Below are 27,795 nucleotides of genomic sequence, written 5' to 3'. Positions count from 1 at the left end.
GACACGAATTCATGAGGAAAAGGTTTATTGGAATCTTGAAATTGGTTGCGAAACGAGGTAAGTGTCTTGCTTAACCTCGAGTGGGGGAATTAGCCCTTAGGCATCGAGTCTTATATGGCATTTGTAAAATGTGAAAAAGCCATGTACGCGAGGTGACGAGTATGTACTCGGCTTATATGTGTAAATTTTATTGAGTTAAAGTTTAGAGCATATTGTGTGGTAAATTGGGTAATTATTGATATATATTTAATCATCTATTTGTCGTGCCTAAATCTTTGTTGTTGTTGAATTTGTTGTTATATGATAATTTGATGTGATTGTTACTTGATTATTTATGTAATTTCTGAATTTATTGGTTTGATAATTATTGGAATTTAATTTCATTATGGATTTTTTCTCTGCAAATAATTAATTAAATGAGCTTAAGAAGAGGTGTTTATATAATTATTAAAAATTTGAATTTAATAAAAACTTCGCTTTATATTGAGTACTTTCTATCTCTATTGATTGTTTTTGGGTGTTGTACACATTGTGTGGAGCTTTTGGCTATTTGTTGTGAAATTAATTGACTTGGTTGTAGCTTTGGAATTTGGTTGTGGCCATTGGGCAAATTGTGATATGAACTGATTTTGTTATGTTGTTGTGATAATTTTTCGTGTAAATTATTGTGTTGTGTGAGTTGTTATTTTGGGGAGATAAGGGTGGCATTTCATCGTTGATATTATGTGGTTATAAGGGTGTCATTTCACTGTTGTTGTATTTTGTTGGAATATTATCTGGACGGAGCGATAAAGGTGGCTATAGGAGCGATAAGGGTGGCAATAGGAGCGATAAGGCTGGCTATTGATATTATCTGGGTGGAGCGATAAGGGTTGCTATAGGAGTGATAAGGGTGGCAATAGGAGCGATAAGGGTGGCTATTGTCAGGGACGATATGTGATAATGTGGGGTTGTGGTGTTGATGATTTTTATGTAATATTTTAATTTTTCTTGTGTTTATTTTTATGCCTTGTGCAATTGGTCTTGTTGATAGTAAATTGATAACAATCCGTGTTATGTTGAAATTGAGAACCTATGGCTATTGCCAGGCGGATTATAAAGTGAAATGTGGGCCCGAGTTGCTGTGAGTAAATAATGATGATATTTGGCACGTGAATTATCCATGCAGTTGTGATATGAAATGTGGGCACGAGGTATTGTGATGAAGTGGTAATGATATTTGGCACGCGAATTGTCCGTACAGTTGTGAGATGAAATGAGGGTACGAGGTGCCGGGAAAATATGATGATTTAATTATGGGCACGAGGTGCCGTGAAAATATAAAAATGGGCTGAGACCCGTGTTTACAAAAAATATGAAAATGGGCTAAGACCCGTATTTTTATGATTATGGTGACTTTTTAATTGAAAGAATTATATTCAAAATATTTATTTAGAAGAATTTTTACTTAGAAAGTATTATATGAAAGAATTGTATTTGAAGGATATTTATTCGAGGAAATTATATTTGAAAAGATTTATTGAAAGAATTATATTTGAAAAATAATTATTTCAGAAAATTATATTTAAAAGAGAGTTATCTGGAAGAATTATATGTGAAAGACATTTATTTGAAAGACTTGATTTAATTGGGTATAATTGTATTTATTAATTGTTGAGTGATATTAATTGTATTCTTGTTGTCTGTTGTGCAAATAACTGGTTGCTTTATCCTGCCCTTATTATTATTTGTTTTCTATTATTTTGTATATTATATTGCACAGATTATTAGGCTAGTGAGTGTCTTGACTGTACCTCGTCTCTACTCCATTGAGGTTAGTCTTGATACTTACTGGGTACCGACCGTGGCGTACTCATACTACACTTCTGCACATTTTGTGCAGAGCCAGGTATTGAAGATAACGGACTTGAGCGAAGTTAAAGCGGGATCGTAAGGATTCAAGGTAGAGCTGTTGGGTCGTCGCAGTCCCTTGGAGTCTTTTCATTTCATTGTACTGTTAACTTCTAATCAAACAGTATTGTATATTCGGTCCTCGTGATCATTCCATGTATTTAGTTAGAGTTCATGACTTAGTACTACCAGTCTTGGGAGGTTGTATATTCATATTTGTTCCGCTGTCAGTTTTGATTATTTATTTTAAAAAAAACAATTGGCTTCAAAAGGTAATTGAAATTGGCATACCTAGTCTTAGAGATTAGGTGCCATCACGACGCCTGTGGTGGGATTTTGGGTCGTGACATATAGTGAAATAAATACTCAAACCATAAAGTGTCTACTAGAATACTCCCAAAATTCGGTGTCACAAGTTTATGAGCAAGTAGTAGAATATACAAACCACCTATGCTATTGTCTGGAATAATATAGACAGAAAATAGATACAAAAAAGAGACTGCGGGTGTTGCAGAACGGACACAGAGAGCAGCTCACCACTATGCCTCGGAGTAACGGGGGTGCGTGCCTGAATGACTACTAGATGCACTTGCCTCAGATCCTGCACGATTAGTGCAGAAGTGTAGCGTGAGTACATAAATAACTTGTACCCAGTAAGTATCTAGTCTAACCTCGAAGAAGTAGTGATGAGGGGTCGAAATCGACACTTACTGTGGGACAATAAATAAAATACGAAAATTCTAAATAGACATGGAATACATCAATAATAATAACACAATAACAAGCAGTAAATAAGTGATTCTTTAACTAAAAGTCAATTTAAAATCTCTAACTGACACATACTTACTTCAACAATTATGGGCCATCAAGTAAATTATAATTTCTCAAGTCATAAAATTAATATCAAGTGTAATCGGACTCCGAGCATTATCACGCACGATTTATGTCAAGGTCATATGGCCCGATCTAAAATAATGTGTACATTGCCGAGGGTCGACCTCCACGAACCATAGATGCATCTATTATATTGCCGAGGCGTTCGATCCGCTCCACAAGAAGAGAGAATACTCTACGAATATTCGATTTAACAATTATCACAAGATTAATACACAAGGAGGCACAATTCCTATCAACGGTCAAGTAACTCGCCAAAACTTGAAGTAAGTGAAGTTTGGTCTTTACGAATCCTTTATCAAGTTTCAATATAATTTAAGCACTTAAATTAACATGTAGAGTACAAACAATACAAGTAATTTCATGATGGGGTCCTAAAACTACACGGACATAAGCATGATTTGTAGCTACGTACGGACTCTCGTCACTTCGTGCGTACGTAGCACCCACAATGAGAAGCAAATAGTAATTTAAAATACCTATGGGGTAAATCCCTCTAACAAGGTTAGGCAAGAGACTTACCTCGTCCCAAAGCTCACTTTTCGGTCCACAAATTGACTATAAAGCCTCAAGTCGGTGCCGAACAATCCGAAAACTAGCCAAATATTATATAAATTAATCAATATATGCTTAAAAGTTTATAATTTAGCCCCTAGAGTAATTACCAACCCAAATTGGAAGATTCCTAAAATTTACCCCTAGGCCCACGTACCCGGTTTTCCGAAATTTTCAAAGATAAATATTACCCACAACCTCACGAACCCAAATATATAATTTCTACTCAATTCCATAATCATTTTCGTGGTCTAATCTCATTTTTATCAAAATCTAGGTTTTACAACTAAACCCATAATTTCTATAATTTATATGTTAAGAATCTACCCAAAATATGCGTATTAAACTTACATTAAGTAGCAATTACTTACCTCACGATAATAGGTGAAAAACCCATCTCCAAGAGCTCCTTTATCAGCCACTCCAAGTGAAAATAAGGTAAAAACCCACCTAAGTCCGATACCCAACGATTTTTGCACCTACGACAAAATGGTGGCACCTGCGGCTCTGCTTCTGCGGACAAATCATCACAGGTGAGGACCTTGCCAAGGCCATCCACTCTCACTTCTGCGGACGAAGTTCGCTTCTGCGGATTTTCTCTGCTCCTGCGCGCACGCACCTGCGGACCAAGTCTGCTTCTACGCCCCACGCCACCTTGACCATTTCCACATCTGTGACCTCGCAGGTGCGGAATATTTCTTGCACATGCGATGACCCCACCGCATCTGCGTGACCGCACCTGCGGCCATACCCTTCGCAGGTGCGAAGACACTAGACTTTAGCAGCAACAACAACTCCCCAATTCCAAGTTCCAATCTGTTTGCGATTCGAATTTTATCCGAGGCCCCCAAAATCATGTCCGAGCATACTAACAAGTTTGTAAACATAAAACGGACTTGCTCGAACCCTCGGAACGCATAAAACAACATCAAAATTAAGAATCGCACCCCAAAACGAAATCGAATCAACTTATGAACTTCAAGTTCTTCCAACTTACTCCGAAAGCGCCGAATCATACTTAAACTACTCAGAATGACACCAAATTTTGCATGAAAGACATAAATCACCATACAAAACTATTTTGAGGCTCGAAATCCCAAATGGACCTCAAAAAAAACCAAAACCTACTCCAAACCAAACAGAAAGAACCTGAAAACCTTCGATGCGCCAACTTCCAATATTAAGCGCCGAAACGCTCCTGGGTCATCCGAAACCCGATCCAAACATACGCCCAAGTCCAAAATCATCATACAAACCTATTGGAACCGTCAAATCCCGGTTTCAAGGTCGTTTACTCAAAACGTTGACTCAAGTCAAACTTAACCATTTTAGGCCATTATTAATGAACTAAGTGTTTATATTTCTACCCGAATCCTTCCAAACCCGAACTAACCATCCCCGCAAGTCATGAAATAGTAAAATCACATACGTGGAGTCTTAATAAGGGGAACAAGGATCTAGAAGTCAAAACGACTGATCGAGTCGTTACATAACCGAGGACATGACCCTTAATAGAATGGTGTAGAGGTTAAGAATTAGGGTAGAAGGTTAGTAGGTAGTCGAGTATTTTTCTGTGTCTTCCTTAGTTCAATAATATTAGTGTTGGTATGGTATCCCTTTTATCCTTAGTTTGCTATTACCACATATCTTGTACTGTTGTTACTTGCCTTCTGTATGCCCTTAGTTTGCTATCACTTCATATCTTGTACTGTTATTACTGACTATTAGTACTTCTTTGATACTCTTTGTTGCTATCTTGGATTTCATTTTCTAAATACCTTGTTTTTTCTTTCATTCTTTCTTTAGCCAAGGGTCTATCGAAAATAGTCTATATGCCCTTCTAGGGTAGGGGTAAGACTGCGTATATCCTACCTTTCCCATATCCCACTTATGGGTTTACATTGGGTTATTGTTGTTGTTGTTGTTGTTGTTGTTATTATTATTATTGTTGTTGTTGTTGTTATTGTTGTTGTTGTTGTTGAAGTTTGATAAGAGTATTTGGATGTTGAAGATTTATATTTGTCATTGATTTAACTTGAAAAGTTAAACTTTTGTGAAAATCATTTCACTTCAAAATTGAGATGTCCCTCAAACAAAATTTTCAACTTTCAAGTTTTTATTTCTAAGTTAAAGTTGTCACAATGAATTAAATTATAAAATATATTGAGTTGCATATAATATTTCAGGTTGAAGTTGAAATAATTTATGTTTAAATAAATCCGAATAATATTTAATTGAATATAAAGTCTAAAAGTGAATGAAGTTCTTAACACATAAAATAAATATATAAACTTTATAATAGCCAAAATGATTACTATTATTTTGTGAATTTCTTCTCATCTGTCCAATCCTTAATTAATACTTCATCCATTTCAATTTTTGTGAACCCATTTGATTGGGCACATAGTTTAAAAAAATAGAGAAGATTTTTGAACTTGGGGTGTAAAATGAGACATATATTTTGTGTGACTATAAATCATTACATAAAGGTAAATTGTTTTCAAATAGAGAAAATGGTCATTTTTTTTGATAAATTCTAAAAAGAAAATAAGTTCACATAAATTGATTAAAATGAAGGATGTATAATTTTATAGTATATGTCTTGGTAAGAGATACTAAGTAACTAATAAAATATTTAAAGTACTCACAAAGTAATTGGTACACCACCGTCATAAATTTTCTTTTTGGTGGACTTATACATGTTATATAATTCTTTATTAATATTAAAAAATACTAAAAGGAGCATCTTTTTCTCCTCAACACGTGGGATGTTATGATTGGTTGTAGGCATAAGACCGTCGAGTTTTATTTAAAAGGTGACTAGGTTTTACCGATTATCACAACAACGACATATGACTGGCTATTACCGGTTACCACTTTCAACGGTTGCCATCTGATTTTATTCTTATAAGAATCTTACAAATACTTTTTTGAGCACTTTCTTCTCTAGTCTTTCTTTCCCTAAGTCCACCCCCCTCTCTGCTTCTCTAAGGTATGCCCTTTTCTCATTTCTTTCATATTCATTATATTTGACATAGTTAAGTGGATTTTCTTGATTTGTTTTCTTCTTAAGCACTTCATATTTGAACTCAATTTTATGTTGAAGTTATTGACTACGACTATTTATAAACTTGTGCAAAGATTTTGCTGGACCCTTCACTAATGTTTGGCAAAAAGAAACTTGTATGTAGTCTTTAAATAGTGATAAAGATTAAATTTTGTTAATGCAGACTTTGCTGTTGTTTTCTTGATTTTAAGGGGTTGTTAAAGTTTCTGTCTTTTTACTATTTTGAGAGCTATTACTTGTGTGTGTTCCACCTTTGAGCTTAAGTTTGTTATGGTTGTCACAGATATATTATATATTTATGACTGCAACTTCCATTTGGCATCATTGACTTTGAGGTTTGGTTAGAGAAGTTTGCCAATTTGGCTGAAATGGATCCGAGGTTTAATGGAAACCCGAGTTCTTTGAATGATTTTCGACTAGGGAACCAATCATTACCTATTTCTTCAGATGGGAGGATGATTAATGGACCAAGATTTGAACTTATTTATCCAGATCAGAAGCTACATAATGGTCCTAGACTTGAAAATAGCTTTGTCCAACACAATTTTGGTGGTGTTGGATGTATAAACGGTGACCGTTTACCTAGTAATCTAGAATCAAGATCTGACCTTGGCGGCGTTGAGGAGGACTTCAATGAAGATATTGATTTCTCGGATGTAGTTTTGAGTTATATAAATCAGATGCTTATGGAAGAAGAAATGGAGGATAAGACCGACATGCTTCAGGAATCCTTGGAACTTCAAGCAAAAGAGAAGTCATTCTACGAGGCCCTTGGCAAAAAGTATCCACCTTCGCCAGAGCAAAATGCGTTTACTAATCAGTACAGTGAGAGTCCTGATGACTACTTCTCGGGGAGTATATACAATTCCACAAGTAATACTAGTGAAAATAGTGGTAACTTAGTCGATTCAAGGGGGGTTAACATTTCCACCGACTACAGTTCTGCTTATGTCGAAAGCCTTTCATTTCGTAATACTTCAGTATGCTCATCAAATAGTGGGAATACTATGGTAGATGGGTTCTTAGACTCTCCTGTTAGTTCTTTTCATATTCCTGATATATATAATGAGAGCCAATCTATTTGGAGTTTTAGGAAAGGAGTTGAAGAAGCAAGCAAATTCCTCCCAACTAATAATAAGTTGTTGAACAATGACTTGCCGTCTCGGGAGTCTAAAGGGGAAGCTGGTTATGTGGTTGGTCAGGTGGGAGAAAAGGACGAGGTAGACACTTCACCAACTGAAGCGAGAGGGAGGAAAAATCCTCAGAGGGATGATAATTATAATGAAGAAGAAAGAAGTAGCAAACAGGCAGCAATTTTTACAGAATCAACTCTTCGGTCTGAGGAGTTTGATATCGTCTTGCTGCATAGCATGGGAAAGGGAGAGGAAGCACTGGAAGCTTATCGACAGAACCTGAGGAATGCTAAAAGCAAAACCACAGTGCAGATACCAAAAGGATCAAAAGGAGGAAAGGGCCGCGGGAAAAAGCAAGGTGGAAAGAAGGAAGTCATAGATTTAAGAACTCTTATGATAAATTGTGCGCAGGCTGTAGCTGCTGATGATTCCAAGAGTGCGTATGAGCTGTTGAAACAGATCAGACAACATTCATACCCTTTTGGAGATGGAAACCAGAGATTGGCTCATTGCTTTGCAGATGGTCTCGAGGCGCGCTTGGCTGGTACCGGCAGCCAGATTTATAAGGCCCTTGTCAATAAAAGAACATCTGCAGCCGACCTTTTGAAGGCCTACCATTTGTATCTTGCGTCGTGCCCATTCAGGAAGATCTCAAGTTTTGCTTCAAACAAGACGATCATGATAAAGGCAAAGAATGCAACAAGGGTTCATGTCATTGACTTTGGCATCCTATATGGATTCCAGTGGCCTACATTCATTCAACGTATTGCAGAAAGAGAAGGGGGCCCACCGAAGCTTCGTATTACTGGTATAGAGTTTCCCCAACCAGGCTTCAGGCCAGCGGAACGGATTGAGGAATCTGGTCGCCGTTTAGCTGATTATGCTCGGTCCTTTAATGTTCCATTTGAATACCATGCAATTGCAAAGAAATGGGAGACCATCACAGTTGATGATCTAAAGCTCGACAAGGATGAATTTCTCGCTGTCACCTGCTTGTATCGCTTTAAGAACCTGTATGATGAGACTGTGGTAGCTGACAGTTCAAGAACTGTTGTTCTCACCCTCATAAGGAAGATCAATCCAGATATCTTCATCCATGGAATTGTCAATGGGGCCTATAGTGCCCCATTTTTTGTTACACGATTTCGTGAGGCCTTATTCCACTTTTCAGCACTATTTGATATGCTTGAAACTATTGTTCCGCGAGAGATTCCCGAGAGAGGGTTAATTGAGAGAGAGATCTTTGGGAGGGAAGCGCTGAATGTCATAGCTTGTGAGGGGTGGGAAAGAGTTGAAAGGCCAGAGACATACAAGCAGTGGCAAGTCCGTATCCTGGGGGCAAGGTTTACGCAAATACCTTTTGAAAGGGAGTTTGTGAATAAGGCAGTAGAAAAGGTGAGGTTAGGATACCATAGAGATTTTGTAATTGATGAAGATAGCCGGTGGTTGTTGCTGGGGTGGAAAGGAAGAACAATTTATGCCATATCTTGTTGGAAACCTGTTTAAAGAAACTTGAAACACATGCTTCCTTCGGAAACCCCAAGTCCGCCCATATATTTGCAGAGATCAAATGCTGCAAAACAGTTTGTAAGACTCTTGATATATTTGTATAATTTCTTTTTTACATCTTGTTCACTACTCTTAACTGACACAATTTGCGGATGTCACAGGTAACTGGCTGTTCATGTCTTGATACATACAGTAATTGAGACTGCTTGCAGAAGCAACAAGAAGATCATTCGGTTGCTAAAGTCCTCGAGTTCGTACATGTGACAGTGCTGAAACTGCAGCTTACAGCTTCAACAACCAACAGATAATCAGAGAAGATGAGGCGTTGGTACATGTTCTTGGTGATGGTCATCTGTGTATAAAGCGAGAGGCTTGACCCTGAAATGGTATGATTGACTGAGTTGATATTTCATAGATGAATGACCTAGGCCATAAAATCATACATTGAACAGCTTGCGGACCGGCCATTGCTGCGTAGCGTGCATCAGATATGTATACCGGAACGCTTTGAACTTAGCAATACATGTTTTTTTAAAAGAAGAATAAGTTTATTGATGATTCTTTGTGGGTACAATGTTGTTTGCCCGTTGATTCTTCTCTTGTTCTCCGTGATTTGAGGGCTTAAGCAACGTATTTCTCGAACGTAGGATGATGTGGACTTCCCTGAGATGTATTTGATCTCCGTGAAAAGGAAGAACATCTCTTGATCACTTCGGCGATTTTGAGAAAGACAATATTTGATGTCTTTGATCTCTTTGAGAATATCCATGAGTTTATGAGATTTTTGAGATACCTTAGCAGTACATATTTAACATTTGAAAGTTTGTTCAACATACTTGTATCCCTTCTCCATTTGTCTTTCCATGATTGGAAAGAGAACAAGTTTTAGATTTGTTTAATTTCTCCATTTTATGATGTATTAACTGTAGGAACTAAGGTGTCCAAGTAGAATGGTACAGATTTGGAGGAATAGCCGACTCAGCTAGCTTAGAATTTTGGATTGATGTTCATGAGGCTAATATGTTTGGTAATTTGAGTTGTAATTTGTAAAATGAGGCTAAATCTTCATTTTGAACTTTTATAGTCTACTTTGTCTTAATATTATTGCATGGTTCTTATTGGAAAAAAAAAACATATGATTTCTCAAAATTAAATCACCTTAATTTTGGAGGTTGTTGCAATTGGTGCTTTCCTAGTAGAATCTGAACTATAAGTGAGTGGTCGCTTTACTACTATTTAAAATGAGAACAAAATCCTCCATGATTTGCCATGTTAGGGATTCCTTAAATAATTGCAATAAAAACTATATGCGACAAGTTGAGAAAGATTTATGTCCAATTGATTAGTAAAACACTTGGAAAATCGTGATGTCATTTAGCTGAGGGACAGAAAGGAGAGCTTATTAGAGGATTCTTAAAAGTTAGTAAAACTATATTTGGCCCATAATTCTTTGTGCAGAGAGCTTTTTAAAAGCTTTGATCGCTCCGGATGCAGTAACTCGAGGTATATATATATATATATATACATACATAAAATTATTTAATCTCAACTTGCATGGCCCTTTGACATAATAAAGCTTGTAAACTGAATCAAATTTAGAATTTAAAGTTTGTAAGCTCGGTTGAGTGTAACCGTATATGTATACATTCTTTTTTGTGTGCATATACTTACATACTTTAAGTAAAATATAATGAATTTAGTTGAATTCACAAAACTCGCTCTAGATACATTTCTAGTCATAGCTAATTTTAACTTGGTGGTAGGTGTACATTTTCCCTAGATTTTGATGGGACTTATAGCATGTTTGGCCAAGTTGCAAAAATCAGCTTATTTTGAGAAGTATTTTGGTGAGAAGCAGTTTGTGTTTGCCTAATTAATTTGAAAAACACTTCTGAGCAGCAATTAGTGTTTGGTCAAGCTTTTAAAAACCGTTTCCAAGTATATTTTTTTCAAAAATACTTTTCAAAAAAGTAATTTTGGAGAGAAGCTATTTTTTTCTGCTTCTGCTTCTCCTCAAAATACTTTTTTTTTCTTCCAAAAGATTATCCAAACACTTCAACTTTTTTTGAAAAAAATGTGCTTTTAAGATTGAAAAAACTTGGTGAAACAGGCTATTATTCTTAAAATTGCAGTCAAAACCAGAAAAAGAGAATTTTATACACTAATAAGCACAAATAACGGCTGAAACGCCACTGACAAAGACATAGTGCTTGCCAATAAGTTTGTATAGATTAATATTCTCTTGGACCAATGAGAAATGAACTGAAGTATTGATTTTGGAAATAACATATCAACAGAAGTGATGTACTTATATATACATTATAATACCGACACTATTTTCCCTCAAAGTTGCTTAACCACTCACCTACAGCCAATCAGATCAATAGCCTTTGGTACAAAATAAATATACGCCTTCTTGTCGCACGCAAACCATAAATTAAAAGTCACAGTTCAAATCTTTTAAAAACAAAATGTCAGTTCGGTGAACGAAATATTTCGCGTTCACGTAGGTTTCGTATAAGAACCGTATCCCAAAAGGATGTGATGTAGGACAACCTACTTAATACAAGTATTAATGGCTGATTTCATGACTTAAACCCCGTAATTTATTGGTCATACGGAGACAAAACTTTATCATTATTTCAAGGCTCCCCTTCATAGTTCAAATCATAATAGAGACCAAAAAAAACCATCAGGAGATGATATGTGATTATGTTCTCATTTGCCTGACCTTTATGTTTGGAGAATTACTAGTTACTTGTATCGGTGGAAGATAACAAGTATATATGACCCTCGAAAATAATTAAATGCCTTCTCATCATGCACATAAGCAACCGCAGTAGAAACAAATGAGAATGAATATTGTAGTTCTTAGTAGGGGTGTCAATAGATCTTTAATATCTGACTAAATCGCACTGTATTAAATTTATTTTAATATAACTGTAGGTTTTTATATAAACTTATAATTGTACCGAATAATAGGGTAGATTTTTAATTTTATAAAAATAAATCGAAAAAATATCGAACCGTACCGAATAAATTTATATATTAGAAATATATTTTAATACTAAGTTTAAAACTAACAAAGAAATTCTTTTTCTTTGGTCTTGGGATTATGAAAATGGCTACAAGTGACAAAATAATTAATATCTAGGTCCTTACTTCCAAACATATTCTACAACTCATATCGAAACTAAATTAGTTCTAACATCTTGAGTAGCAAGCCACTAGGTATTCTAGCGATCTTTAATAGCAAGCCACAAGGTATTGGATATCTTTTCTCTCGTATAATTTAGATTTCTCTTGTTGGATACTAATCTTTTAATAAGTTGTATTCTTGAGTCCCAACTTGATGAGTATCTTTCCACTCGTATGATTTATATTTCTCGTATTTGCTTAATTTGTTTTACGTTACCATAGAATAGTGGAATTAATCTCTATTATGGACATCTTTCATGTTCCTTTGATCATCACTTTTAAAATAGTAAAAATATTTAGAGAGATTTGCCAAAATCCGATGCAAGTACACATTATCGCATTCTAACTTTAACTAGCAACTCTTGCATGATATTTTAAAAAAAAAAACCGAAAAATTAACCAAACCATACCGATACCGAAGAGAAATCGAGATGATTGGGATGGTTTCGAAAAGTCTAGTTTTGGTTATACAAAATGGAATAACCGAAAATTTAATAAGGTACAAATTTTATAAAATAACCGGCCGAACTAAACCATTAATACCCCGGTTCTTAGTCAAAAGCAAGCTAATTTAAACAAATTTTAAGATTTTTGTCAAGATCATCACGATAACTTGGTTAGGTGACTTTTAGTTTAGAAGCGTAAATGTGATACAATCAAAGCAATGATCATTCAATTATCTTCTTCAGTAACCTGGGGTAGTTTAGCATTGGACAGAAAGTGTTAATTAATTCTTTGACTATCAGAAAAATATAAGGTTTGTAGTATATCAAGGGTTGTTGGTGAAAGATATATGCCAACTAAACTAGGTTTTTAAATGTTTGTGAAACTCGTAATGTTAACTCCATTAGATGACTTTTAGTTTAGAACAGTAATCAAATCATTGTAGATGTAATCAAAACAATTGTCATTCAGCTATCTTCATATATTTCTTAAGATAATACATAGTCAAGTAACAAAGATTATTATGCTTTTGGCCTTGAGTTATAGGGTCAAAGACGCCACTTCTACTTGGAGGACTTCAGTCGACTTCAATGATGGAAACAACCTCTGGCAGGGGTATACAATGACCAGATTGGTTCGATTTTTTTCAAAACCAAACCAAATCAACTATATCGGTTTGATTGGTTCGGTTTTGTCGAGTTTTTCGAATTTTTTTGTTACATGAATATTATTTCAATCTTACTTTGTTAAATTTTTGAGAAGCAAATATAGATTTAGTAAAAATTGAAAGAATTGACAAACATATGATCTATTAACATATTCTTATAGGAGAATTTTCTTAGTAACATATGATAGTTATTTTTTTAGTTATCTGACAATAATTTTTCGTTGATGTACATTTTCAAGGTTAACTGAATTTAATAATTAAACATAAAAATCAATATGATACCTATATAATGATATGTTCTATTTAATTTTAAATTATCGAAATACCACTTCAAATTCGAAAAATATAGGAGTATAAGAATTTAATAGATGCAGCCGGTTACAGGCGAGTCAGAAGCCCATATCATCAATTTCAATCACGAGAATCTATCACTTGTTATTACTCATGAGTTAATAGTACCATTAATAGTACCATAATGTACAATGTTGTACCATAATAGCAAAGCAGATTAGTGGAATGTTATTAAAGTTATAAAAGTTGTATTGCGTTATATTGATTCGTGAAATGGTATCAATGTTTTAAGATATCCAAATTGAAAATTTATACATATATAGAGCTAAAATAACAAAAAGATTTAAGTAAGTTTGATTCTTTATTAGATCATGGAAATTCACTCTCCAAACATGTAAACTTGGAACCATTTACTTGTGAACTTGAAAATCACGCCCTGAATCCAAGAAATACGTTTGTTTACAAGCAAAGAGGCATACTATTATAACCATGAAAATGAAACACTAATTGGTGAAACATGGAATGAAAACAAGTATATAGTTGTTTTTTCAACACTAGTTCAAAAATGCTTATTTAGTCTATCGCCTTCCCCAAGTATCAGATAGATGTACAAAGGCACATGATAAAAGCCTCCATTGTGCCATTGAATTGATAAAATATGATGTTCCCACAGAACCTATTGGCAGTCAATTGAATCAGTGAAGTTAGCTGCTGCGCAAGGGGGAAGGGGGAGGGAGCGGAAATGGTATAACCAATCTCAGATGCCTTATCTACCTTAAGGTTTTAGCCTCACTTTTGAACAAATGTTGGAATAATAGAGTGATGAAAATTCGGACATAGTCATGGTGAGCGGTATATCAGAAACGAGCACTGATTTGTGCAAATAGAGCCTTGAAATCTGTGGTTGGTGTGCCAGTTCCCTCAGGTTTCGAGGCCAGATCAAGTGCCTTAAATTTAGCTTCCTCATACTGCAGTGCCTGTCAACACAAAAATGCCACGAAGGTTTTTATTCAGAAGATGAGCGAAAAGAAAGCAAAGCTATAGGGAGTGAGCTGTAGGCGTGAAGCATTGAAGCTGACTAAAGAAGCAGCAAAACATCTAGATAGCGTACAAAAAGACCAAAGACCAATGAGTAATATACCTGAATGCAAACTTCTGCAACATCAGCCCTGGCAATGGTTCTTGTTTCTGTCTGAAGAAGTTCATCGTCCTTTCCTACAAGTAGTTCCCTTATACCACCTTCTTTATCTTGTAATCCTCCAGCCCTGAACAAAGAAGAGAAATGAAATGATGATCAGTAAATTTAAACCAAAGAGCATAACATGGAGATCATTTAACCATAATCGTTACACAGTGTCTGGACTGACATTAAAAATGATAGCAGGAACATCAAAATAAAATTTAGCTCTATCTGATGAAGATATAAATTTGATTTTTCGAGTACAACAACGAGGTAACTACAGAAGTTGATTCAGATTTGAAGTTATTTCCACATAAACTTTGCTTATCTCCTCCTTCTCTATTTTTAGTCCCATCGGAACAAGCGGAAGCATGATTTGATTGTTTCTTATTGATGACTTAGAATCCACGAACAAATGGAAGCATGATTTAATTGTTTCTTATTGATGACTCTAGCGAAAACTGAAACGTTTTAACAGCTTTCTCAGGTTTGTCATTTGTGACAGTTTATGTAGTTGTCTTACATTTGAAATTCAACTTTCCAGTATTCGTACACATGATAGCATTTACATTAGGTAAGTTTGAATTAATTCAGTGTTACTTTGATTCCCTACGGCTTATTACTTTTCATGCAAGCAAAAATCACCTAACGGAGCTAACGGAACCATCAAAATTCAAATCCGAGATCGTTTACACATAGGTCCATATCCGGTCTACTTTTCTAGCTTAAATTTTTCAATTATGAGACTGGGTGTCTTATTTCACTCCAAAACTACTCTGAACCCAAACCTACCAACTCGATACAACTCAACACAGTTGAACAACACATAAATAAGCAGAAATGGGGAAAACGGGGCTACAACTCTCGGAACGACTGGCCGGGTCATGGCCAGGTCGTTACACTTTAAGACACAACATATCCACAAAATGAGCGTGTTCAAATCACAAATAGCAAAATAGATGTGCGGTCATACAAGATCGTACCAGATTGGAAATGATCACATCAGAGAGAGGGTGCTAGTGACACACGTGACGAATAAAATGGGAAGTGGCATAAGATGGTTTTCATAATGTCCTACACAGATCTCTGAATGCACAGTTGATAAGTGTGCCATTAAGATGATTAAGGATACTAAGATGGGACTAGGTGAGGTAGATCATCAGGATAGTGTTATCACTTTAAACTTTTGCCTATTCTTATCCTTTTAGTTGAAGATAAGAATATTAGTAGTTTCCAGAGTCTAAAGTCCAAACCTCCCTTTCTATATGGACCAATATTTGGTATGTTTATGTTCTTTCTATCTTTTACTGGGGTTTGTTATTGTAAGAGTTGTTATGTGACCTGCATAGGGATTTCCAACCTTTGGTGAAGGTTAAGGTTCTTGTTCCCCTTGCCCTTCTATAACAACCCCCCAATCCTCCATCAGCAACTCTTTTTGACAATATTCATTCGAAATCCCATTAGCAAGACTAAGGCAATTCTTTACAAAACCTTTTAAATTAAACCCTTCATTTTGGAATCTTCTGTAAGATTTCCCATAGTTATGGGATAATGCTTTTAACTTAATGATCACCTATCGAGGTTTAGATATTTTTTATTTGATAAAGCTAATGAGGCTTAGATATTAGGAATTCAGTATCATCTAAAGGAGCACCTTTGGATTAACAAGACCAAAATTCAAAGTGTTTTTATTCCTGTAGGATCAAACAGAATTGATACAAATATTTAAATTGAACGGACCTTATAATTGTGTATGGAATACCAGAGTCGGCCAAGTATTGTTCAGCCTTTCTCTTCCAAACCTGTAACATTGATACAAGTTAGACTGGCAGAACTTTTGGATGAAAACGATTCCAACAAATAAAGCAGGTCAAAATGAAAGAGGTAAAAACAATTTTAAGAACCATCGCCTAAAACCTGCCAGCAATTAAAATTATTGAATGCCCTTGAACTACATTTTTTGCCCTTGATCTAAATAGTAGTACCCGCCTAAGATGCAATCAGAGGACTAATTTAGCAAGAAAAGTTCAGGTGAGATGGCCATCAAAATGGCAGAAAAAATACAACTACGCCCCAGTCCCAAAAAAGTTGGGGTTGGTAATATGATTCCTCGCCGACCATTTTTCTCATTTAAGTTCATCTCAGGCCAAAATAATAGAAGAAATAAAGAAAAAGAGTCAAGGAACAAACCAATATATTCCCATTGCCAATACTGTTCAAGGGGTGGTTAGGATTTGTCCCTCCCATTGACCCAACTAGCACGATCTGCTTCACACCAGCAGCTTTAGCTGTAAACATGCAAAAAGTATATCTAAGATAAACAGAGAGCATCCTATATCCAGTAACAATAGTGTCAAAGACGACTCCTTACCAGCATCTATTTGGTTCTTCTGGCCAATCCAGTCTACCTACAAATACAAAGTCAGTATTTTTTTGTGTCAGACAAAGACAACTACAAACCTGAGGACATGAGTAGCCATAGCTTTCTATACCTGTTCAGGGTATGCCCCATCCTCAAAATAGAATTCCGGTCTTCCACCTTGAGTTGGATCAAACCCGGGCTTCATTTTTGGCACAGCACTTGTAAGAATAACAAGAGCATAAATACCTTGTATGGCAGGAATAATACTCTCAGTATCCCTGATATCACCAATATAAACATCATCGGCACCGCCAATTTTTTGTTTGCTTTCCTCCGTTCTAACCAATCCTCTCGCTGTATATTTCTCTGACCTCTCCTTCAACTTCTTATAAACAATTGATCCTACAATGTAAACAACTTGTTAATGAGGGAGCCGTGAAATTGTTTGATCGTGAGAGGAACAGGAATAGCTCAATTTACATCATACCCTAAAGCTCATGGCCACTTGACATGATTGATTCTAGCATTAGTCATTTACTAAGAAGCCTAAGAAGCAAAATTCTAAGAATAGTTGTTGCTTTGGAATACTTCAAAATCCAGTATACGAACCCCTAAGTCATTGTTTGAAAGTTCAACATTTTCAAGTTCAGTCATGCATTTACTTATTAAACACCCAATTGAAATGAGATGATAAAAAACCCACTAGACCAACCAAATTCGGAGTTAGAGCATGCAATTTATGAGTCATCTTCACCATTGGAAACAATTGATGAGTGATCCCAACTCCTAAGAATAAATAAATAGTCCTAAAATACAGCAAAATTGTACATTCTTGAAAGCTATAAAGAACCTCCTCAATAGATTTGAGAAGAAATGCTTATAGGACAACAATCCATATATTACTGTTACAAGACTTCAACGCAAAAATAATCTAACTGCTTGGGCTCCTATCTCTTCTTTTAGAGTATTCTTTTTTGAAGGGAGAAAAAGGGAAAGACAAAAGCAATATGTTATAGTACAATATGTATCACCAGACTTCCATTCAACAGTTTTTTCATATCCACCGAATACCTGCTACTTCTCACCAGCACAGTATAGGTATGGAGTAACTCAGTCCGTTAGACAGATGGGAAGAAATAACCTATTTTTATTTTTTTTTGGTCTCGAATTGGATTTGAACACGTGGGATTTTAATTTCCATCCACTTAATTGACCAGTAGGCTAAGCCCTTTTATGAATACAATTGTGTAATCACCATGTGCCTTAGTTAGGTCTCCTTATGATCATGCTCATACAAATTTCAATGCCTTAATCCCACATAACCCGTTAACATTACTTCCAACAAAAAAAGCCAAAATCATAAACAGAATTCCCCAGAATTAGACCCCACAAACTGCATATATACTAAATTAACACCTCATAGCCAAAGATTAGCAGTGGTTACAGCAGTACTTCACATTCAACAATTTAAAATTTTCAGAAAATGAAGATTACATATATAAATGCTCTAAAACCCTTGAGCCATGAATGAATGTATCAAAATCAAGAAACCCCAAAAAAGGAAAATTTACCAGTTCTGCCACCAGCACCGGTAACAAGAACAGTACTTGTGTTCAAATCAGCCATGGCCAAAACTGAGAATTTGCTAAATTTCTTGTTTTTCTTTGGAAATGAAACAAGTGATGATGAGGTAGTTGCTAGAAGTGAGGACAACTCTGGATGTCTATGATTTACCAAACTTAATTTATGGCATTGGTAAGGTGATACACGTGTCAAAGCAGCCATTTTTATAGCAAGAAAATTTTAGTCCAATATTCAAGAATTATGTGAACTTAGAGGTGATACTCAAAAGTTAGTGTTATTTTGTTCTATTTTCCTGATTAATAGGTAGTTGGGATTATTGTACATTTTTCTTATCCATTTGTCAGATTTCCTTGTGACCAATCACCTTATCAACTTCTTATGTTGTTTTTTTAACAGTTCTCATGACTCATGAGGTGTTTGGACTTTGGAGTGGGGTTTTAGATATAAAATCTAATTATTGGGCCATCAAGTAAACCTAATGGGCTGGGGTCACACTCCATCTATTGGGCCTTCAAAAGTTTTTTCAAGGGATTTTACTTATTTATAATCAAGTTTTAACTTAATTACATGGTCATATGCAATTTATTAATTATATACATGTTAGTTTTAAATAAATATCCCTTTATTGTAGCCTTTTAATTTAGTAAATCCCGAAAAATCCTCACAATTCCTTACTTACCTAGACAAACCCCAATCTTTCTAAAGGATTTTTCTCTCTTTGAAATCAACATTCTTTCTACATCGATTCTACAAGATTTTTTTCTTCTAAAACTCATAATTTTCTCTAACAATGGCGAAGAAAGGGATTAATTTTTTATCGATTTGAATTTTGCCATGGCTGGAGTTTGGAGCTTTTATGGGCTTCCCTTTTCTTGTTGGTATTCCGATGGTAGGCTAGCAGTACATGTATATTAATTATTTGGATGGATTGTTCAAATTGAAATTTTCAATCAATAAATTTTAAAGGTGTTTGACTCTCCACCATTGACAGCAATTAAAAAGATTCGAAGCGTTGAATTCGAATTCGAATTTTCAAAAAATATTTTTTGTTTGGATTGGGTGTTATAGCAAACGATTGAGAATATTCTATGGATTTTATATCTCATTTTTGAGGGTATTTGGTGAATATTAGATTGATTTGGCTGGATTTTCATATTGAAATTCGGATAAGAAGCCGAAGAACACACCACATATAAAAAATATACAAATTATATACAAAATGTATATAAAAGACATTGTATAAAATTTATATGAAAATTATATTTAAGTTGTATGATATTTTAGTTATATTTAACTGGGTAAGAATGATATATAAAAGTTGTAGATAAGTTGTAAATAAGTTGTATACTGTATAATTAGTTGTATGAAATTTATTTTAGTATGTATGTTGTTGTAGATATATCAAATTTTGTATGAAATTTATTTTTAATTTGTATGCTGATGTACCATACATTATCTTTTCTTAAAATAAGTAATTACAGAGAGAGGGAAGAGTTGCACTAATTATGGCTTAAAATAGGTAATACACAACTAGAAGGAGTCTTATTTGCATGGAAGGACAATTTGAACTTCGTTCCCTTCAGTTACGCCCTTTTCCAAGCAAAGAATCCCCACTAATAATTGATTGTATATAATTGTAAGAAAAATTTATTATACAAAATTTGGACAATTTTGATAAATAAGTTTCAAATATCGTATAGTAATAAGGAAAAAAAATCCTTTTTCAATCATATCGAATCATCATCGCCTCACAGACTCGTTTATGAAACTAATAATAGTGTTATTTATCATGGAGTTTAACTTTTTTAATAATCTAAAAGATATTTTTATGTAACCTTCATAAAAAGTGAAATTCATAATCTTGAAATAAAACAGATAACCTATTCAATAGTAAAAGTGACCTAGCGTAAAATATATTTATAACGTTGGTGGATATTAATTAAACTCTCACATCCCATTAAGAGGACATGAGATATGGAAAAAAATCATTTGAATGTTTTAATCCCAAAGTGGGTCAGAAATCAGAAAACAATGAAAGTTCAAGCTTCTATTAAACCAAGGGATCTTACCACAAAGAGTCGGCCGGGTTCACCGTTTACTTTTATCAATCGGTATACATAAGTTATAAATGATTATACAAAAATAATATATATATATATATATATATATATATATATATATATATATATATATATATATATATATATATATATATATTAAACAGTGTAGAGGGTGGTATTTTAGATTAATTATTCTTAAACCAAAGGCACGGTGCATACACCTTCCTTCTCAAGGCTGAAGCACATCCAAAGTTAGCGCTTCCAAGGCTTCAATCATAAGACGTTAGCCCCCATCCTTGAAGAGCTGAAGGCACAATCCAGCCATTGGGCCTGAGAAAAGATAGCTAAGCCCAAGACACATTGCATATAACCGGGGCTTTTGCATCTATACTCGGTTTTGGGGTGACAATTGAACCTATACCTACTTTGCAAAAAATAATTGCAAGTCTACCCACTTTACGATCAACTTCAAACTTATCGGTTTTGAAGTTAATTTTTTTTTAGTCTGAAGTGAAAAAATTATACTTTAGATGCACTTAAGGCCAAATAGGTCTGAAGTGCAACCAATAATTTCATGCACTTAAGGCCAATAAGTCTGAAGTAAAAAATTGCAATTCAGATGCACTTAATGCCAAAAGGTCTGAAGTGCAACAAACGTTTTCCTACGCTTAAGGCCAATAAGTTTGAAGTTAAAAATTACACTTTAGATGCACTTAAGGCCAAATAGATCTAAAGTGCAACCAATGATTTCATGCACTTAAGCCCAATAAGTCTGAAGTGAAAAATTGCACTTCAGATGTACTTAAAGCCAAAAGGTCTCAAGTGCAAAAAACGTTTTCTTACAATTAAGGCCAATAAGTCTGAAGTGAAAAATTGTACTTCAAATACACTTAAGGCCAAATAGGTCTGAAGTGCAACCAATAGTTTCATGCACTTAAGGCCAATAAGTCTGAAGTGAAAAATTGCACTTCAGATGTACCTAAAGCCAAAAGGTCTGAAGTGCAACTAAAGTTTTCCTTCACTTAAGGCTAATGAGTCTGAAGTAAAAAATTGCACTTCATATGTACTTAAGATCAAAGATCTGAAGTGCAACTAACGTTTTCATGCACTTAAGGCCCAATAGGGCTAAAGTGCAAATTGCCCAGAAATAAAAAATTGTTCTTTAAATTTTAACAATCAAATATACGATTTAATACCTAAATCTACTCCAAGTGAGCTCAAATTTGAAACATAACATCCAAATATCATCAAGAGCAAACCCCAATCATCAATTTATCAAAACAACAATAAATCTAACAAACCTATTTTGCAATTAAGAAAAAGAAAAAGAAGAAACCCTAAGCAATAGTAAAAAATAAAGCGCCACAACAGCTCACCACCGTAAAACATTATAAAACTACCTTAAAATATATTCACAAACACCATATAAAATCACTATTACCCGAAGAAGAAGAAGAAGAAGAGGAGAAAAGGGCTTGAAATTATTTAAACAGTAGATACAAATTAAAAAAAATTTAAAAAATAGGTACATGTTAAATAGGGTGACCAAATAGGACGCCCCGTGCAAATAACCTTCCTTTCTAATAAGACATTAGCTAGGATGATTTCTTGAAAAGACAAAAAAGGGGTAGGGGCAAAAAGGAAAATAATATAGTGAATAATCGCTTAGGTTACTCAAAACGTGGCCTGATGTAGCGGGAGCAAAATTATGAGATCTCATGTTCTTATTCTAGTCGAGGCAAAAATTATTAAGTGATTTTTTTTATTTGGTGGATAGAGTTATTCGATATCTGTATTGGTGGAAGGTCTGCTTAAACTTTGGTAGATAAAATTATTCGATATATGTATTAATAAAAAATAGTATATACTTGAAATAATAGAAGTGAGCGCAAGTAGACAGGGACACCAATGTCATCAAACGAAGGCGTCTCAACCTAGCCGTTGAAAATGAAGGCGTTTTACTACTGAACCAATCCCTTTAAATTCCTTTTGCAGCAGTATTATAGTCGTGGAAGAAAAATCCTTTCTTCCACGAACTTGCCTAGTCCTAATCCATCTACAGGCCTCAGACCACCACCTACATTAAGTCTAAATTAGTTCTTAATCATATCATTTGTCTTCACATGGAAATGCAGGCACTAATGACATCATCCCTACCCATCACACCTATAATTGCACAAGATGTCATATGGTCAAAATCTGAAAAAAAACAAAAAATTTCCAAAGCAATTATTGAGCTGATGCCAGATTGATACATACATCTTAATCATAATTTGTTATGTCTAAACAACGTATTAATATCAATATCCTTGCCATGTGATTCATGTTTGATACGTTACGCAAGTGGCTAAAACTATATTATTAGAACATTATTATGATCTTTAAACCAATCTTCTTGAGTCATTTGGGTAATAATAAAACTTCTATCAACCCCTTGTAAAATATGTTGGCTATTGTTTATAGTCCAATCATAGTAAATTATGGGTGTCAATTTAAGCCCAAACCCATTAAATTCGTTCAAGGTTGGGCCGCTCATTGATTCGCTTATTGTTGAACTTAATTTATCTTGACCCAACTTATCTCATCCCAACTTTAAAATAATCTTTTTTTGTTTGAATGTTATATATGACCATAACAAAAAAAAAAAAGTCTTATTTAATAATTACACAATTCATAAAAAAACAACACACATTAATTAAAATTTGGTAAGAGTTGAGCGGTTTGGCTATGACCCAAATTTTAGCCCATTTTGACCTAACTCAAGTAACTTTTGGGTAGGTCACCCGCCCATTTATTTACTCAGTTGATTTTAACCCTCACAAAATCAGCCCAACCAGCCCATTTCACGCCCCTACTTGAAATGATGCAAAACTTTACCCTTTAGAATAATAATAATAATAATTCAACTTTATTATATAATCATAGAAAGAGTAGAGGCTGATAAATAGAATGGAGAAACAGAAGGGAGTTTATTTACAAGATTTGTGGATCATTATCATCACTAGTTGAAAGGAAGTACTAATAGACTAATTAATTTGATAATGACAACAAAACATGTACATCATTTAATCAAATTGACAAGGAAATTTTGGATCCCATAATCATTCATTGATTTTTTTTTTCTCCCAACAGCAGCAGTACTAAGGCATGATATATTATCTTAAGCTGTCACAGATGTCTCAACAGCAACACCTGAGTAGTTTACTTCAGCCACCCTGTCAACTTCCCAAAGTTGTGGTAAGGCTTCCCTTATGTTGTGGATGCTTTCTAATGCATAATCTGCTCCTACAACTCTTTGGGAATTGCCAACCTGAAAATAACAGCAACAACAGTACAACATTAGCAACACAACAAAATAAGAGTGTAACGGGTTCGAGCCGTAGATTCAGCCACTGATACTTGCATTAGGGTAGACTGTCTACATCACACCCCTTAGCATGTGGTCCCTCTCCGGACCCTATGTGAACACGGGATGCTTTGTGCACCAAGCTGCTCGTTTTAGTGCACAAGATTGCTCCAGTAAATACTATTCCCTCTGTTTCATTTATTATGACACTGTTCGACTGAGTACATAGTTTTTTGAAAAGAAAACTTTCGCTCACATACCATAAAATAACCTCAGGATTTATCTTAAACATGTCATGATATTTTTGTGCTTATAAGACAGTGACATTAATGGTAAAATGCAGAATTTCCGAATATATAATGGTGTCATTATTTTTCAACATCCAGGAAAAAAGTGTCATATAAAATAAAACAGAGGAAGTACAACGTACCAATACTGTATCAAGACCAACACGCTTGCCAGCTTGAATGTTACGGACACTGTCTTCAAAGAAAAGCTGAAAAATGGAAACTTTCCAAATCAGTACATTGAGATAGCAATGATTTTTTAAAATAGGATTGAAGAAGTTGAACAGTTAATCTTACAGTTCTGTGTGGATTAATGTTGGCTATCTTTAAAGCGCGTTCAATGGCAATTTCTGAAGGTTTGCAAACAATTGGTGTTTTTGGCAATACTGATCCAACTTTAGGTTGAGCAAAATGTCCAATAATGTCAAAGATCTCAGTGCCATTAGTAGCAGCAGTGTTTGAGAATGTGGCTGATCCCAAAAACTCAATATCATCCTCATCATCTGATGGACTGCTCTTGTGAATTGGATTCAGAGTCTCAAAACATAAAATCCCTTCAAAACAATCTTCTAATCCTAGCCTACTCAAAGCTTTCAGAGCATGGACCTTATCAGCATTTGTAAAGATCTGTAATAGGAAAAAAAAAACATTCAAAAAAGGCTCTTTGGCCGGTAAATAAGGATCTTTACACAAATAGCCAGCCATATTCACTGTTTACTTTGACAAGAAGGGTCACGAGTTCGAGCCGGGAAAACAACCTCTTGTGGAGGGTATGGCCGAGTACAATAGACACTATTTACTTTTCTAGCCATATACATAGATTATACACATATAATACTTAAATCATGCAGGTATGTCCACCGGCTAGTTTTAGTTTTGACCAATTGTTTGTATGGCTATTTGGGTTAATTCTTCTAAATATAAAACAAAAATGTTCGTGAATTGTGAAAATGGACTTACAACTTTGCGGATTGGTAAGCTTAGCAAAAGACTTCTCAGAACAGGGTCAGGCCTTAAATTTTCATAAGGTAACCTCCCATGGACAAAACTGCAAAAAAACAAATCGGCAAAATCAAAATCAATAAACTAAAACAATGAGAGTTTAAAATGAATAGAGTGCAACTTCAGCTACAAATACTCACTTATGGTACTCATCATAATCAAAATCATAGCCAATTGCCTGCCAAAAAACCAAATGATTTATCTCATAAGTTAGATTTGTCAATAAAACTTAGTTTTATTAATGATCAAATGTTAAGAAAGGGTGAAAAAGATTTACCCTAAGGCCAGCCATTGTAGTCCCATAATTCTTGTACAGTAAATTACCCAACTCAGCAATTTTGCTTTGTTCTATACCAAGCTTTTCAACCATATAATCTGTAAAAGCACATTGAATCCTAAATTAGACATCATTTAACCATTTGAAAAAGGATATTTAGTCTTAAGAAATTTGAAGAACAGATCAAGTATACCTTCAATATTCTTGCGAACACTCGCCGCCAAACCAGTGCTAAGGGGATATAGAGTATCATCTAAATCTGTATTATTCAAAATGTTTAATCATCAAACTTGCTCAAAAATTGAATGAAAAAAATGGGATTTGACAACTAATTTTTTCAGAAAAGATAACATACCAAAAAGAAGACAGTCGTACTTTGGTCTTTGAACATGTCCATATTCCATTTTGGCCTAAGAAAACTTGAGTAAAGAAGTGAAATACGTAAGAACAGTGGACAAAGATAATCTAAATCCAGCCAAACCAATTTGAAAATTCAATCTAAGTCTCAATCTACATTTCTTCATTATGGCTTCAACAATTATTGAGTTCCAATAAAAATCCTTGAGTCAGCATATATAATTTTTACAAGGATAACAAAAAGAGGCTAGCATCCTATATGTCCCCCACTTCAGAGCGTAATAATACAATTTTTAAGTTCTGATAAAAACAAAGCCACAAGTTCATAACCTATTTTTTATGTCAAGCCAAAATAGAAAGTGGACCCTTGGCCTGAGGCTTGCTCAAGAAAAAAGAAGAAAAAAATACAAAATAGAAAAATTCATACTTTTTCAAATGCAGAAACAATTCTGAAACAAAAGCTAATGCACTTCATAACTAACATCATTTTAATCATCCAACATATTAACATCAAATACATATGTGTTTATAGCGAAAACTACACAAACATCACAAAATAGGAAAACAAATTAAAGAAAACACCCATCATCCACCAATGGTGGACTTTTGTTTAAAAAAAAAAAAATTAAAGAAAACAAGCCTTTCGCTATGATTACTCCTTTTGATTTCTAATTTCTCTAAAAAGGAACATGACAACCAAAAAAGAAAACAGAAACCAAACTTTAAGATAATAGAACTGTTACATAAAATCAGAAAGTTCACAAAACACATAAATTTTAACAATAATTAATAACACGGTAACTAAATTTCAACTGTTTTTATGATTTAGCTAATCATTACATAATTCGATTAAAATGTTCGGTGCAAATTTTTTATTACTTCTTAAAAATTTGAATACGCTTAATAAAATTCCTGACTAGTTTAGTGGGTCAAAGAACTAACTTTGACCCTCCAACATACACAAATGAACATATTTATAAGATTTCACTAGGTATGTTATTATTTTTGTTGTTACTAAAATCACTAGAATGAGAGAGAATGAAGAGAAAAACGTACCAAGAATCAAAATGGGAATGATCAAAGAGAAGAAAATGAAGATACACAGAGAGTTTTTCTTTGTAGTAAAAGCTTTTGTGTAGTATTTGAAAGAAGGGAAGGAAGAAGGGGAGGAATACGAGTTGGCATTGAATGGGTTTATATAGGCAAAGAGTTGCGTCTTTTCTCATTTAAAAATTAGAAGTAACTGATTATAAATCTGCTTAAGGCTTTCTTCGACTTTTCCATTTAATTAAAAAAAGAGACTTTTTTTTTGCCTCTCCGTTGTACTTTTGGGACTATTTTTATTGAAACGTTTGAATTTGTCCTCTCCATTTATTCTATATTTTCCCCCTAAATATGCCACATTTTCTCTTTCTCTACCTCAAAATCCCCTTGTTTTAAAAAAAAATTAAACTATTGTTATTTGAGGAGTACTTGAAAACTGTTTTGTGAATCTTTTGACAATAGAAGATTATGATTTAGAAATTATATAAAAATGCAAAATATTGAGGAATCAACATTTTGAATTCAAATGCCAAACTAGGTGTTTTGACCTTTCATTTCGAGAAAGGTTTATGTTTTATAATTTATGTTTTATAAACTAAGTATTAAATTACATCTAATATGTAAAAAATACTTACAATGTGAAAAACA

General features: G+C 34.4%; 3 protein-coding genes across 4 annotated transcripts; 1 reads left to right on the top strand and 2 right to left on the bottom strand.

The window, feature by feature from the left end:
* Positions 1 to 6,193: 6,193 nt before the first annotated feature.
* Positions 6,194 to 10,136, top strand: LOC104084933 (scarecrow-like protein 9). The gene is made up of 3 exons (XM_009588895.4): positions 6,194 to 6,331; positions 6,690 to 9,126; positions 9,210 to 10,136. The coding sequence occupies exon 2, from the start codon at positions 6,775 to 6,777 to the stop codon at positions 9,043 to 9,045; it is 2,271 nt and encodes a 756-aa protein (XP_009587190.1). The 5' UTR covers positions 6,194 to 6,331; positions 6,690 to 6,774; the 3' UTR covers positions 9,046 to 9,126; positions 9,210 to 10,136.
* A 3,854-nt stretch (positions 10,137 to 13,990) lies between these two features.
* Positions 13,991 to 19,047, bottom strand: LOC104084932 (uncharacterized protein At5g02240). Of its 2 annotated transcripts, XR_683718.4 has the most exons (8): positions 18,762 to 19,047; positions 17,321 to 17,592; positions 17,200 to 17,236; positions 17,019 to 17,116; positions 16,569 to 16,630; positions 14,790 to 14,913; positions 14,423 to 14,625; positions 13,991 to 14,324 (listed from the first exon to the last, which is right to left on the bottom strand). XR_683718.4 is itself a non-coding variant. In XM_009588894.4 (7 exons), the coding sequence occupies exons 1-7, from the start codon at positions 18,973 to 18,975 to the stop codon at positions 14,506 to 14,508; spliced, it is 927 nt and encodes a 308-aa protein (XP_009587189.1). In that variant the 5' UTR covers positions 18,976 to 19,047; the 3' UTR covers positions 13,991 to 14,505. The 2 variants fall into 2 exon arrangements, 1 of the variants encoding a protein (XP_009587189.1); XM_009588894.4 differs by having other exon boundaries at positions 13,991 to 14,625.
* A 4,673-nt stretch (positions 19,048 to 23,720) lies between these two features.
* LOC104084931 (suppressor of disruption of TFIIS) lies at positions 23,721 to 27,304 on the bottom strand. Its single transcript, XM_009588893.4, has 9 exons — positions 27,160 to 27,304; positions 26,102 to 26,165; positions 25,940 to 26,005; positions 25,747 to 25,844; positions 25,610 to 25,647; positions 25,428 to 25,515; positions 24,765 to 25,094; positions 24,611 to 24,676; positions 23,721 to 24,144 (listed from the first exon to the last, which is right to left on the bottom strand). Exons 2-9 carry the CDS (start codon positions 26,148 to 26,150, stop codon positions 23,995 to 23,997), a joined length of 885 nt encoding a protein of 294 aa, XP_009587188.1. The 5' UTR covers positions 26,151 to 26,165; positions 27,160 to 27,304; the 3' UTR covers positions 23,721 to 23,994.
* Positions 27,305 to 27,795: the final 491 nt, after the last annotated feature.

This window comes from Nicotiana tomentosiformis, chromosome 7 (assembly GCF_000390325.3).
Source record: "Nicotiana tomentosiformis chromosome 7, ASM39032v3, whole genome shotgun sequence".
Lineage (NCBI taxonomy): Eukaryota > Viridiplantae > Streptophyta > Magnoliopsida > Solanales > Solanaceae > Nicotiana > Nicotiana tomentosiformis.
The sequence above is the reverse complement of the archived record's forward strand: the minus strand, read 5'-3'. Positions and strand labels throughout refer to the sequence as shown.